The sequence below is a fragment of the Sebastes fasciatus genome, chromosome 16 (genome assembly GCF_043250625.1).
Source record: "Sebastes fasciatus isolate fSebFas1 chromosome 16, fSebFas1.pri, whole genome shotgun sequence".
NCBI classification, from domain to species: Eukaryota; Metazoa; Chordata; class Actinopteri; order Perciformes; family Sebastidae; genus Sebastes; species Sebastes fasciatus.
The window spans coordinates 22,599,121-22,614,964 of record NC_133810.1 but is presented as its reverse complement, the minus strand read 5'-3'; the positions used below and the strand labels follow the sequence as shown (position 1 = coordinate 22,614,964).

General features: G+C 42.1%; 1 protein-coding gene across 1 annotated transcript in view; it reads right to left on the bottom strand.

Annotated features, from left to right (window-relative positions):
* LOC141752542 (unconventional myosin-XVIIIa-like) overlaps positions 1-15,844 on the bottom strand; it is a 90,801-nt gene that overhangs the window by 61,336 nt on the left and 13,621 nt on the right. Inside the window, exons 3-10 of the mRNA XM_074610557.1 lie at positions 4,468-4,555; positions 3,553-3,659; positions 3,287-3,463; positions 2,985-3,195; positions 2,760-2,902; positions 1,842-1,942; positions 1,622-1,685; positions 739-883 (exon numbers count right to left, since the gene is read on the bottom strand). Coding sequence (XP_074466658.1) covers positions 739-883; positions 1,622-1,685; positions 1,842-1,942; positions 2,760-2,902; positions 2,985-3,195; positions 3,287-3,463; positions 3,553-3,659; positions 4,468-4,555 — 1,036 coding nt within the window. The remainder of the gene's footprint in view (positions 1-738; positions 884-1,621; positions 1,686-1,841; positions 1,943-2,759; positions 2,903-2,984; positions 3,196-3,286; positions 3,464-3,552; positions 3,660-4,467; positions 4,556-15,844) is intronic.

The window sequence follows — 15,844 nt, the reverse complement described above, 5'->3', positions numbered from 1 at the left end:
CTTTGATTATTTTTCACTTCACCTGCTCTATGTGAAGCATTAACAGCAGCCCAAACCATGAAGACCACAGCCAGCAGGAGTCTCAGATGATTTCAGTCAGTTTTCATATGGAAGTAGTTCTATCAGTTCAAAGCAGAAACCTGCTCGGAAACTATCCTAGGTACTGATACAATATTTTTCCTGCCTAACTTTTTTATTTTTCAGCCATAGATCAGTGCAGTAGAGCAGCCTAACACCTGTGCACTGTGAAGCATCTCTTAAAGTGCAGCTGCATAATTCAGTTATCTGGATTACAGCTGCCTTGCATCACACTGGAGGTGTTACCTACAGCGAGATAATGCAGGCTTGATATTTTTTCAGATTACATAAAGTGTTATTAAAACAGTTTTGAGCCATTTTCCATCGTGTACTGTAGTATGTATAAATCAAGGATGATCCTTTGCATCTATGCCTTATATTATGATTCAGTTTTTTATTTTAAACATTTTTTGTTTGTTTGTTTTTCTTCTTAATTTGTTTTCCTCTTCTTTTAATTTTTAATTTTATTTGTCTTGAACATGTTTTTATTGTGATTTGTAAAAAAATGTGTGTTGTTATATGTTGTGTTTTTGTTGTGTGTGGACCCCAGGGAGAGTAGCTGCTACCCTGGTTGGGATCCGAATAAAGAATAAAGAACATTATTCATATGAACAAGTGATGCATATATAGAATAGAAAAGCATTCGGTGAGCAATCTTACCCTTAGTAGCTCCTGCAGACCCAAGATGGTAGATGGCCCCGAGGATGAGCCAGAAGGCCCTCTGCTCATCGCCGCTGATCCCCAGAACCTTCATGGCTGCTTGCAGCTTGGAAAACAACTGGGAGGCCCGCTGCTTATCCTCAGTCTGAAAGATAGCACATAGAATCATATAAAATTCCTTTTTGAACTACTAGCGATAAAAGAAATCCTCTATAAGATGTCTTAAAGTAAAAGTAGGAGGTTGACTTATAAGTCAAATTATAAGTTAAAATAGGATTAACAACACTGATAACATCTGCAAAGGTTCAGCATAGTTGTTGATAGATATCTGTGATTAGTCTGCCAGCTGTTGACACTGTGCCATCTTTCAAAACACACTTTTTCTGACCCAGTCTCAGACTGTTGATGTTGCGTCAATGTCATGGCCGCTGACAGATGTTCATAAAAGCTAAAGGTTATTTAATGCTCCTTTAAGTGATGACAACATAGACTTAAACAGCGGATCTTAGTGTGTTGTTCATTCCTGTAATCCACCATGACACTCTGCTGTGTGACAGTATGAATTGTTGGTATAACCAGATGTAGCTGTATTAATATAGTCAAGTCAAGTCAATTTTATAGCATGTTTAAAAACAACTGGAGTTGTACAAGGCAATATTATAATATGTGCACAAATCTAAAAGAGAAACAGAATAAAACTCGTAAGAGCAATTTATAAAAATAAAAGTTGATAAAATACTAAAACATTAAAGCATTAAAACCAGTAAGGGCAACAAAAGGCCATTGCAAATATCTTGAGCTTTGTCTTAAAAGTGTCAATATAAAAGAATATAAACATTCAGCTGGTAGCTGACAATAATTTTCTTTAGTAAGTAATATTTACCTTAGTCTGAGGCATGATTCCGAATGCATTGTTCTCAGCAAAGTGGTTAAGATGCAGCTCAGTTCTGATGAAGAAATGAGAACAACACAGAAGACATCAACATCCTTCACGTCTACTAATGCCTACATAAGAAGTGATACAGAAGCAGTAACATATCAACGTGTTAATCCAATGCACAATTGTGGCACATTGAATTTGCTTTGATAGTATTAATCCTGACCTAAGAGAGGTGTCTCCTCCAGCCATCAGGTAGTAAAAGACATTAAAAGTGGACTCTCCCCCTGGTCTTCTTGTCACCCTCATCTTCTCCAGGAGCATGGTCTGCAGGGCCACAGCGGGATATTAGCATGATAGAAAATAACATTTAGTATAAGTAAGCTTAATAACAAAGCCTTTTGGAGTTTGATGAAGAAATGAATTCCGAGGTTGAGCACCAGTGATTTGAATAAATTAATTAATTAGGGCTGTCAAAGTTAAAACAATAATAACATGTTAACGCCGCTTATTTCTTTTAAGCATTAACGCAACTTGCAATTTTATATTCCTTGACGCGAAGGAGGTTAAATAACACTACGAAGTTACGTTCAATTTTGGGGAGGAAAAACTGACATGGCCATTTTTAAAAGGGGTCCCTTGACCTCTGACCTCAAGATATGTGAATGAAAATGGGTTCTATGGGTACCCACAAGTCTCGCCTTTACAGACATGCCCACTTTATGATAATCACATGCAGTTTTGGGCAAGTCATAGTCAAGTCAGCACACTGACACACTGACAGCTGTTGTTGCCTGTTGGGCTTGAGTTTGTCATGTTATGATTTGAGCATGTTTTTTTATGCTAAATGCAGTACCTGTGAGGGTTTCTGGGTAATATTTGTCAGTGTTTTGTGTCATTAATTGATTTCCAGTAATAAATAAATACATCTGCATAGAGCAAGCATATTTGCCCACTCCCATGTTGATAAGAGTATTAAATACTTGACAAATCTCCCTTTAAGGTGCATTTTTGAACAGATAAAAAATGTGTGATTAATTTGCAATTAATCTGGATTAACTACGGACAATCATGCGATCAATCGAGATTAAATATTTTAATCAATTGACAGCCCTAAAATGAATATGTAAATGTTTATTTGTACCTGGATAGAGGCTGAGGTCACCAGGCCTGCCTGGTCAAAGTCCAAGGAGACAATATGGGAGAAGCGACTAGCATTCCCATTCATACAGGTAGAGGCATTCCCAAAGGCCTCCAAAACGGTGTAGACAGCCTGCCATTTCTCTGCTACAGACAAACAAAGAGTCAACTTAATAATATATCAGCAACAACATGCACTAAATTCAAAGTATTTTTATTTCCAACCTACTGGAGAATGTTTTGTTGGTGCTGCCAGCGATGCTGACCAGGTATTGGATGATGTGTTGACAGTTGGTGGTCTTGCCACTGCCGCTCTTGCCCAGCAAGACAATGGACTGGTCCTGGCGAGTGGTCAGGAGGTTCCTATAGGCGGCCTGGGCCATGCTGTAAATGTGAGGGGCGGTTTCCTCCCTTTTGCAGCCCTTGAACATTTGCATCACCTGGAAAGAAGATAAAGAGACAGTGAAGAAGGTTATGCATATTTGTAAGCATATTTCATTCTGATCACAGTCATTATCTGCTGCAGCCTACCTTCTCCGAGTACATCGACGGGGCGCTAATGGGGTTAACGACCACCATGTTGGGCCCAGCGTGGGTGTGCACCAGGTTGCCGCCGTACCGCTGCCTCAGGGAGTGCATCACGCTCGACTCGTTCAGATACTGCAGAGAGGCCAGGTCCTCCACTCGGTCAAACATCGGAGGGTTTGCCTGGAGTTCAAAGTCAAAGCGGTCACGCAACTCGCCCAGTGTGTCGTCCATAATTGATGCGGTTCAGAGTTGATTTGATGATTAAATACCTTCTCTACGTCGTCTTCATCCACATCCAATAAAGATCCATCACTCTCCAGGCGGATTTTCACCTTCCCCTCTGGCAGGCTGCCTGCCTCCGTCTTCAGGAGAGTTGCTGCATCGCCACAAAGCACCGAGTTAATTCATCACGACATTTGATCTCGACCTGAGCGCAACGGCTTCACCTTATCTTACATGTCTGATGATGTGTGGCAGTTGTATCTCTTTTAATAATGTATGAGCGTCATTAAAACTGAATACGCAACATGCTTAGTCTAATTACATACAGCCTGAGGTCTAGTCTTGTCTGGTGACCTCTTTTAACATTATGCTTTATGCATTTATAAGCATTTTATAAGCTTCAATAACCCACCTCTAATAGTCCAACAATCAATGTCACCCAGAAACAGACACACATATAGCCTACACGTGAAACTTAAAGCTGCAGTCTGTAAATTTTAGCGAATATGATAACAAGTTCTTTTTATAAAACTGTCACTAAATCCTGACAGTAGTGCATGAGACAGATAATCTGTGAAAAATCTCTCAGCCTCCTCTTAGTGTTCCTAATGGCATTTGCAAGATTTTACCACGCCCGAACAACCAATCAGAGCCGAGCGGTCTCTGGGCAGCTGTCAATCACTGCTCGCAAACTCCAATCAAACGGTCAAACTAGGCAGCACTGATCAAATGTGAATCGGTATTCTGTTACTGTAATGCCTATTTCTCTCCTCAAATGTTTTCAGAATCATCTTGTAGTGTACTGTTTAGCTATAAAAAGGAGAAACAAAGCCAAAACGAAGCACCGCCAACCGGCCGGAGCAAACTTTCTGATTTTACAGATAAATAAAATAAAAATACCTTTTTAGCATATTTGCTCAAAATTACCACCTGTACCTTTTAAATACTGAAGTTTTACTCACCCATGGAAAATCCATCCTTGTGGACGAGCCATACTCTCTCCGTGTTATACCAGGCTCTCACTGCCGTTATCTGCTCCTCAGTCTTCCCCTGTTAGAAACAGGTTAACAATCAGGATGAGAACCACTTGTACAATCAATAATTGAACACTGCAAAATGAAGGAGTAACACAGAACATAATAGTTAAATGATTAAATCAGATAATTGCATAATGGACTTCCACAAGGACTAGCATGCAGTTCACATTCACATGAGACACAGGAGGGGAACTGCATTTATCAGGCGAAGGGCTTCCTTTCAGAGTTAGTTTGTTTTCATATTTCACCTCTAGCATTTATGCCCATTACATATCAGCCCTCCACAGCAGAACTACAGTTCACAGAGTGTGCATTGAACACCCACTGACAGTGCATTTAAAGAGGACCTATTATGCTTCTGTGCCTTTTCCCTTTCCTTGAGTGTGTTATATCGTTTTTTGTGCAGGTAAAAGGTCTGCAAAGTAACAAAGTCCACGCCAAAGGTAGAAACTCTGCTCCTGAGCTGCCTGAAACGCCTTGCTTGAAGTCCCGCCTTTTTTTCCCGTAACGTGGTGATGTCACCAAGTAACACATTATCATAATACCTGCCTAGCGGCTAGTTTGGCATGACCTCAAACAAAGGTAGTTAGAGCGGAGCTGGAGCGAAGTGCGAAGAGTTGGTTGGGTTGACCAATTACAACAGAGTGGTGCAGCTGACCAATCAAAGCAGACTGGGCTTTTCGGGAGCTCAATCGGAGCATTTCAGACGGAGGATGAAAAGAGGTGCTGCAGCATACCCGGTATGAGAAAAATAAAGCATTTTTTGAACATTAAAGCATGTAAGCATGTTCTAGTAGAAACCCAAAATACAAGTATGCACGTAAAAAAATTGCATAATAGGTCCCCTTTAATATGTTCACTGAAAATACATCACAGACAGAGGGTAAGTAAGGGTGTTTTATCACAACCAAGTACATCACGTAGACACAAATACATGAGTTTAGGGGGATTGCACAGAAAAAACACCTAAATAATTTCAAATAAAACAAACTAAACCAAATCAAGTCAAGTGTTTGGAGTGAGTCATGCATGGAAACAGACATGCAATCAAGCTAACATAATAAACATTGGATAGCTGCACCAGTATTTTCTCCATCTGGTTAATATGTGGGGACAGCAGGGAGTGAACTGCACAGAGCTCAGTCAACAGCTCGGGCTATAGGGATGATGAAACCTGGGCTTTCCCTGGTGGTGGGATTGCCTCACTAACTACTGAGCCATCCTCCCACATCCCCCTTACTAGTTCACCATCACACACAAAGACCACAGAACACACATCACTCTGAAACACGGGGGGATGCATGCAACCAGAACTACAATCAGTTGTAGCCATGGTCAGACCTTAGCTGCAGCTGAGTGCGCTGCCTGAAGGATGGCCACGGGGTCCTCAACAGGCTTCGACTGAAGAAGGGAAGGAGAAGAAATCATTGAATTCAGCATCTAAACTTTACATTCAATCACAATTTCCGCATGCACGATCGAAAAAATGCCTTATTTAGCATTTTTTTGCATGGTAAAAAAAATGCATCGTAGGTCACAAATGATTATGAGTCAAAAGACTGAATGCAAAACACTGCAGCAAAACCGTCAGCAGTTGAAGTCGAGCAACGGCAGCAGAATAAGTGAGTCATTAAAGTAATTCACCATAAAAAATTACAATATGAACGCATTAGTGAGCAGGGATTACAAGGTGCATTGAAGTGCAGTCAGTGTGTGGGTCCGTGGGCACGGAATGAATGTTCTGTCACATTAACAGTCACAGTTAACAAGATCAGTTGTGCACAGTAAGGCATAAATGCAGGGCACCATGCAGTTGTAAAACAAAGTAATATTCAAAGCTAATGAACTTAGCTATAGAGATATGGTAATGCATAAACACAAGGATGAAATGTATTTATTTATTTTTTTTAACTCCCTTAGATCCGCCAACCAACTTGACTGTCTTTCAGAGGCTGTAGCAGGTTCAGTTTTAGAGCTAGAGTGACGCAGATATCATATGAAACTAGAAAACTTAAGGAATCCATTTGTACCAACCATGTCATGTTAGCTTGTCGTGAAGGATGCTAAATAATGCTCCAAAGTTAGGCTGAATTTTGGCGAGGCAAAACTGGCATGGCCATTTTCAAAGGGGTCCCTTGACCTCTGACCTCAAGATATGGGAATGAAATGGTTTTTTTGGGTACCCACGAGTCTCCCCTTTACAGACATGCCCACTTTATGATAATCACATGCAGTTTTGGGAAAAAAGCATGCAGTTATTTTGAATGCAGTATAAATGTGTTATTTTCGCCTATTCTAAAATGGTATATTTGAAAATGTCTGCATACTTGGGTCAATTGTATTCATGTGTGATGATGTTAGTCCCCATAGTAGCCATTTCATTGTATTGAGACCATTTTTTTTAAACTTGACGTCACTGTATAAAATGACCTCTGGTGACCTCTAAGATAATCACAGCCTCTTGAAATTCAGAGGATGAATGGCTTTCTTAGGTAGATTGATAATAAGGGGGGTTCTGAGCAGTTTCCAGAACAGAAGCGCTCGCCATCCAATCACCGAAAAATGAAATTCTTGCAGAAATCTACAAATGTCAAAAGCTTTTGATACCAAATCACAGCATGGCTTTTTCTATGGTGTTCCTCAAGGACTTGGTGTTTTAATGTGGTATTGTGGAGGGATTATTAATCATTTTTATTAATTCTCGAGTGGTAAAAAATTATTAAATTTACCACCAAATCTGTTTAACAAATGGTATCAACCCAAAAATGTCTGCAACAACTTATCAAATTAATCTTCAGGTTCCCAGCTTTCAGATGATGTACACCACTTCTATGTGGCATCTACTGCTGACCTGCTATCTCCCCCTAAAGACCCCCTGTACACCCTTAAAAAAGACCAAAACAGGTCTATTGTGGGGCTCAGAGGTCAACGACAGCCTTTTGACGTATTGTTTACTGTTGCATATGACTACAGCGTAACCTCAGTATCTACATGTGGGTGTAAAGAGCAAAAGCAGCAAGACCAATACACAGCTGCACATTGTTTTCGTGGTAAACTGAATGCATTCAAATGAAGCTATTATTAATCTTGTTGAGACCTCTAAAACCTGGTCAAGAATCCCTGACCGAACTTTGCAAAACCACTGGTTTGTGTCACGTTACTGCATTCCGGGCTCGCATGAACCCTGAGTGAACCGAAGAGAGCAGCGTGGGGACAAAGACGAGCGGGCAGGCACAGACAAAGAGAGGGGTCAGTAGAGGAGAACAAGCTTTAGACTCCCGGACGAGGGCGTGCGGCGAGCCCGCCGTCGAGGCAGGGCCATACCTGAGAGGATTTGCGCCCTCTGGCACGCTAGCCATGCAAACAGCGAAGAGTACAGCAGCGAGTCAGGATCCGATGACCCGCGGAGAAGCAAAAAAACAGAGACATGAGACACAATTTGAGACAACAGGAGAAGGAATTAAAAAAAAGCCTTTCAGTGCTTTGAGAGAAGAATTAACCAGACGCTGCCGTATTATCAAGCACGGCCAAAATAATCACAACCATACAGTACACAGGTGCTCCTCTGGACCTGATAACAAAGCAGTTAATGCTACAGAATGAATGAGGGGAAGACATTGAGCAGGAGAAACACAGAGCTAAAGCATTATCAGAGGTGTGCAAGTGAGTTCAAAGAGTACAGGAACTCACACTGTTGTGTTTTCTGAAACAAAATCACACAGCGTACCATTTAAGATAGCATTTATGGATGCAAAATGTAATCAGTTTTATCAAAGTATCCAGAGAATATTATCATAAACATTCAGGGAACACAAGCCTGAACTACCACTGAAGTCATCTCCTTTACTTGTGACTCAGACAAAATACCCCTTTGGTCTCAAAGTTTCAGATTTCACAAGTGGCCAACAGCGCCAGGGGACCCCTGTAACCGGATCCCTATCGGCAGACAGCTTTTGGACAGCCGTGGACCTGGGTCATTTTTGGACACATTTCCTTCTATCTGGGGGAAGCAAAGCAGGCAAGTTGACTCAGGCTGGCAACAGAGAGGGTAAGCCTCGGTAAAGCACGGCAGGTGCAAACCAAACAAAGTTACAAAGAGAGAAGTTACATCATTGTCACCGACGGCGAAGATCCTCCTCACACGGTTGTGATCCTCCTCGGAGGGAACCAGCTCTGGGACCTACAGTTGGATAGCAGGACCAGCGGTTGCAATTGGGTGGTAAAATCAAATGATGCAGAGGAAAACGCTACGATGTTCCACTTTAAAGTGGGCACACAGAAGCATTCCATGTAAAGTGCTTTTGAATGTGAGAAACACACACGATTACCTTTGCAGCTAGATGAACACACACCTGTTCATTTGGTGCGGACTGAGTCGGGGGCTGTGCAACAGGGGACGGCTTACCCTCGGGGGCCACAGGGGAACAAGATGTCTCCTTTACCTTCACACAGTATATGCAAATATCCACAAACACACACAGTTTGACAGACAAACGTGCACACACACAGATGGAAATGACATGGGAAGATGACAATGAGGATGACGTTTATATTTCAGCTTGGTGTATTTTGTGTTCAATTCTAGAACTACAACCAACTTCAAGGGATGTTTGCCACCGCTAATTTAATTTTCCAGTTAATTCAATCAGGAAATGAGTACGGGAAAATGGCTATTAGAGAAAACCGGATCATTAAACGCCGCAGAAAAATAATAATGGTTCAAGGCTTTTGTTTGTCAATGGTTACTTAAGCAACAAGCTGTTGTTCTTTAAAGTAATGAAATAATTTAGCATTGTCTCGGCTGAGGTGTCGTAAAACGGCACCGACGTCCGAGGAATCTGGGAGTATAGCACCTGGAATTAAATCATCATTTGCTCTGTAATCGTATGCAGCTGTGGATCAATAATATTAGTTTTAAAGAGAAAGGTATATCTGCTGCTATTTATATCTATTTCAAGATGACGTTGTGCTTCTAAAAAAACATTTTCAATCATGATAAAAATCATTATTTCTGGTTGATTTTTTTATCTTTAAATGACAATAAGGCTAAGCAGGGCCATTACAATGCTAGTTTTAATTTAACTTTTTCTCTCATATGCTGAAACTTCCATGCAAAGCCTAAAGGCGACAACAAATTACTACACACGTCATACTGATTTTTTTTACAGAGATAGTTTAGTTGTATCTAATAATAATAGCTGATGTCAACAACATGCCATTTTGATATGTGGATTCAGTGAGGGCAGCAAAGTAACATCGCTTTACAGCATAAGCCAGTGCTCGAATTGGGCCCGTACTTACCGGTACGCAGTACCAGCACTTCTACATTTCAATCTTTGCCGTACTGTGACTTTTTCTTGCGTACCGGCACTTCTCTCAAGCTGCCGGGACTCTATTCTGCCCTCTCCATATCAGGTTCTCTGTGAGATTCATAACTGCACAGCGCCGGCGCATTTGCGCCACGCCTCATAAGCGCCTGGTATGAACATAAAAACAATGTGGAGAGCATCTGGACGAGCCGCAGTGGCGGAAGGGTGAGAACTAGGGTGCTGTAATTCATCGACATCGTCCTTTCACGTCCCTTTTGTAAAATAATTAGTGAACTGTTTGTCATAACTTTTTTTTAGTTGTGAAAAAATATAACTAATGAAACATATTTTTAAAGTTTTCTGAATCTGCTCTTCTAATTTACATAATATGATTTAAGAGGGTAAACATTGCCAGAAGAATTAATGTTCAGATAAAGGCTGTGATATGTGTAAATAATAAAATAATTATTCAACTATAGTAAGTGTTGTATTTAAGATTTTGGGGTGTTATCTATAGTGATAATAATGGTCCAAAAGTATGTAAAATTGCATAAAATAGCATAATTGCATAGTTAAGTTAGGTCACATTTTCATGGGGGAGGACCTCCAAACCCAATATTTCTATATAACCCAATCTCCTAACCCAATATATATAATTTTATTCACTGTAGAAATTCAGAATGTGTTTCTTTACCCTGCTGCATAATATGTAGGAACATCCTGACTGTCTGGGACACTGCTCCTAAAACCTGAATGAATAGCTTACACATCTTAGTTCTGCATGCATTCCTGCCTGTCTGGCTGGCTACTGTTGATTCGAGGCTATAGGCATCCTATAATATATTATAGAGTGAAACTATAGGCTACAAACCCTATCATTTTTCAGTTGGAATATTATTGGAGTATTATATAGACGATAAAAAGCCCTAGTATAATAATATAACAAGAAAATCACAACTGATTATGATTGACACAGTATAACCTGCTTAAAGAAATAATGAATATATAGGAGTATGTCGCATGAGATTGGCACAAACCTCTAAGAATGCTTAGTTACACACAAATGTACATTTCTAAGTTCACGTATCTCGATCCTTCCTTTAATATTAGAAACCTAAATCTCTCCCCAGAGCGGGTCAAAAACACAATATCCCTCAGCAAAAACACCAGGTGCATATCTCCAAAATCAAATCGCGGCCAAACACCCAACTGTTCGGCAGATTTCATGGACATCTGTTGATCAAATTTTCAGATGGCCTGCTGCTGGCAGACGAAATGCCAAAGACACTAAATAACGGGACAACATTATAACCTTGTCTGGGGTGCACATTGAAAGAGAGACAATTGAAAGGACAGCTAGAAAAATAAAAGTCCAGAAAAATTTTAGCTGAAGCTGAATTTAATAACCCAAGCACCAGCTCCGAGCTGCACATTGGTGATGCATGACCAACTGCGATCTTGGTTTTCTGGGCTGTTTAATTGGCAAGAACTACCGATTAGTTTACTCCACGATAATATCATTTGAATTCTTATTGTGATTCTTTAAAAAAGCATCCCAAAAGATCCTTAAAGCCCCGGCCTCAGTGTGGTCAGCACAACTTTAAGGCTCTGCCTGCAGAAAGTGACAGTAATGAGTCACGGCTCGCTGCTCGCGGACAACTCCAAGTGAAGCAGACTAGCAGAGTGCAGGCCATGAGTACACCCTTATCCCCACTGATGAAGACTGATCATGAGCTGGTACATGCACCCTGCTTCCCTTCACTTATTCGGGGAGGCTTCATTATATCAACGATCGTTTTTGTCAGAAAAATCAAGATCAAACTGTGCTTTTGTAGAAAATGTAATTTTGTTAATCATGAGGATGACATGTAGTGTTATAATGCTAAGAAATGATGATCCATAACCATGTTTAGGATGTTTTTCAGGGTAAATATTGTTACGTGGTTGCATGTTTATGAGCAGTGATGTCCAAGGTTAAAGCAGCAGTAGGCAGAGTGGAGGAAATATGATTACAAATATATATATATTTATAAAACGGTCACTATATTCTGACAGTAGTGCATGAGACAATAAATCTGAAAAAAATCATGTGCCTCTGTGTCCTCCGAATTCCTCCGGTGCTCCTAATGGCATCTGCAAGATTTCAAAAACCGGAGGAAAAAAAACAATCAGAGCCGAGCTGGAGCCTCGCCGTCTCTGAGCAGCTGTCAATCACTCACGAACTTCGATCAAACGGTCAAACTAGGCAGCGCTGATCAAATATGAATCAATATTCGGTTACTCTACACATGTGACCCGGTAGCCATGTTGAGATCAGTTGAGGAAATACCAAGCTCCGCCCACAAGCCGGAGCAAACTTTCTCATTTTATAGCTAAACAGTAGATGTTTCTGAAAACATTTTATGCGAGAAATAGGCATTACAGAGACAGAATAATTCATATTTGATCAGCGCTGCCTAGTTTGACCGTTTGATCGGAGTTCGTGAGTGATTGACAGCTGCCGCTGTTGAATGAACAGCCAATAGGAACGCTCTCTCTCTGAAATGACCTGTGATTGGTCCAAGTCTCCCGTCTTGGGCTAGATTTTTTAAAGCCTGAAAACAGAGCCATGAAGAGGTGCAGAAGTCTAGTTTTCTCTCAGAACGTTTGAATTACAATATGCTGAAAGGTTATTATGGAATTTTTGCCCAATGATGCCAAAAATATTCTGCCTACTGCAGGTTTAAGTAGGAAACATTTTCACTCAGTACCTCCGGTTTCTTTACAGCAACCACACGAGGCTTTGGGATGAACCCTGCAGGAGGAGCCAGGGAGTCTGTCTTTATGACGGGGATGAATCCTGGAGGTCTTGCAAGGGGATTCTGCTGTGGGGGCACCGGACTGGATTTTCTAGCGGGGATGAAACCAGGCGGAGGAGTCAACAAATTCTGTTTGGGGAGCGGGATGAAACCAGCAGGCGGGGCCAGAGGGTTGGGTTTGGGAGCGGGGATGAATCCAGCAGGCGGGGCCAGAGAGTTGGGTTTGGGAGCGGGGATGAAGCCAGTAGGCGGGGCCAGAGGGTTTGGTTTGGGAGCGGGGATGAATCCAGCAGGCGGGGCCAGAGGGTTTGGTTTGGGAGCGGGGATGAATCCAGCCAGAGGGGTGAGGGGGTTCAACTTTGGTGGCGCAGGTGTGGATGTCTCCTCTGGTTTTTCCACAGCAGGTTTTTCCTCCTCTTCTTCCACCTCCTCCTCCTGCTTCGCCTCTTCTTTCGCGTCCTCTTTGCGGTCCTGGGTGCGTGTGCGAGGCCGGTGCTCCTTGGTTCTACTTCTGCCCATTAGGCTAGTCAGGCCCATGGAGATGTCATCCTGCCCAGCAGGTTTGGTGGTTTTGCGGGGCTGGGAGTCTGCAGCCATAGCAGCCTCAGAGACAGCTTGCTGGTTCTGCTCTGTCGTCCCAGCAGGAACCACACGTCTGACAACTCTTCTCACAACCCTCACCACTTTTTTACCGCTCTGCTCCTCCCCCGGACTGTCTGGGCCACCCATGGCAGCGTTACTGTTTGACTCTTCAGCTGACGATGCAGTTGACGGTGGACCGCTTCCTGCGTCTAGCCCAGGTTTAGTGACTGCCTGAGGCTGACTACTATCTACATCAGACTGGATCATACAAACAGAGCAAGGAAGACAATAGTGCAGGTTATTCCCATGGCTGGCGCAGGTGTAAACTGTCAAAGATTTCAACAGCAGGTTCTGGGTTCAGAAACTCTGTATGAAGGCTTATTCAGCTACTGTATTTCCATTCAATCTCACTCAAGCTAGTGGATGCAACCACTCAAGTTAGTGAGTGCAACCAGGCCATTTGATTAAACATCATTCAATGCTAACTTTGAAGCTTATTGGCAAACTGTTGCAAACAAAACATTTGTCAGACTTCAGGGATGCACACGATGCATTTAGGAGAGAAACACTGAATGTAAATATAACTTTTGTTTGTGGACACTGCAGACACTATGTGTTCCAGACAGTGGGCCAGGTTATGCTCGGTGTTGACAATGAACTTGTTAGTAAATGTTCTTTATCAAACTCACGTTAGTTAGTTGCCCTGAGAGTAATGAAGATCAAAACAAGCCCTATCAGCATACCAACCCGATCTCATGAGAAAGCGTACGGATGACACAACATTACAAGGACATTCCGCGTGCCATGAGGACGCATTTTAGGCTTTTCGCGTGTCATTTTGACGCCACGCAACAAAACTACGGTAACGTCTGCAGTTAGGTTTAGGCACCAAAACCACTTAGTATAAAAACATCATGGTTGGGCCTAAAATAAGTACGTAAACTAAGTACAATACGTACGGTAACAACGTAACATAAGCACAGAACACACGTCACTGACGTAACTTACAAAACAAAGCACCGGTCTCTTGAAAGTCCTGTGTTTGTTGGACCCCTCCACCTCTCGTCCCACCGGTCTTTCTTGCTTTATATTCTACATCATTAGCTGTGAGCGTAGAATGTTTATGTGGATGCATTTAGATTGCAGTCAGTACAGACTGCATGGCGTACAAATGACATGCCACAATCAAGAACGGCGTTCTTATTGCACGCTGAATGCCTGTCAGTGGGCAAATGCCGATCTACTGAAGAGAAACGGATACTAGGCAGAGTGGTACCCGGGACCACGGTAAAGTAACCTGACTTTAGCTAGCATTGTGATCGTGATCACGATTAGTGACCAAATTATTTTCTGTTGTCTTGTACCACAACACACCAAATGGATTAGAATACGTGCTCAAGAGCATGCCCGGTGAAAAACCACTTACATCTGGCTTGTTCTCAACTTTAGCCTACACAAGAGGAAGCAACAGGAAAAGAGATGAAACCACACGTTCAGACCAAAGCTTTTTCTCCATCAACATAAAGGAGCATTTCACAAATTCAACAACATGCAGGTATGAACTGAAAGGCCAAAAAAAACACACAAACAAACACAGAAACTTCCAAGACTTTCCTTGTACTCCCAGAATGAAAAGCGTGATCTGTACGCCATGGAGACGGGCCAGAAGTCATGGAACAAGCTGGGCGACGTGGAGAATAAATGTAAGGAATGATGAGATGATGAGACAGAGAAAAAAGAGAGACAGCCGAGTAGAGAAGGATGCACTATGGGTAGCGATGAAGAATGGATGTTTAGGAGTGAGAGGTGGGACACTGTGAACTTGTTTTCTGACCACAACAGGACAGTGGGACCATGCAGCCCTGAGGACAAAACACATGGACAACATAATGAAATGGATACGTTTGTTTTCTTCACACTACAAGAGACAAGTGAGTGACATGAACATGAAGATCTACCTTATACACACTGCAAACAGCACTAAAAGCCCCTTTTCCACCGCAAGAGCCTTTTGAGGAACTCTTTGTGTTTCGACTGCATGGACCAGGGTCTAAATTAAGTTCTGGGGACATTTTACGGGGCCTTTTTACCCCACAAAAAGGGTTAGGGATAAAAGTAAAGTTAGGCTCTGCTGTCGGCCTCCAAACTCATTTAAAAAAAGACAGAAAGAAAAAGAGAAATCGAGCGAGCTGAGAGGACGAGCGGTAGAAGAGAGAGAGAGACGTAGCGCGGCGGTGCTGTGAATGAGAGACAGAAAAGTTATGTTCTGATTGTTTCACGGCGTTAACATTCTAAAGCACGAATAAATAACCATCAAACACTCAACGGGTGATTTACTGTGGAGACAGACGTTCTTAGTTTCATTTTCCTCCGTTGCATTTCAGTCATTACATGCAACGTGCATCAGTAAATACTACGCAGCAGTAAATGTCTTTGCAGTGAGACAATACTTGGCGGTTTTTCAGATGAAACGGGCGGACACACTGAACTGCAGGCTGTGGAGTGTGTTTACTGCTGTGACCATCAGCAGCCCTCGTCTCATGTCATGTTGCTTTTTCATACGTCAGCGGACTAATTTGCCTAATCTTCGCAGGTCTTTAGACCGCGGTGGAA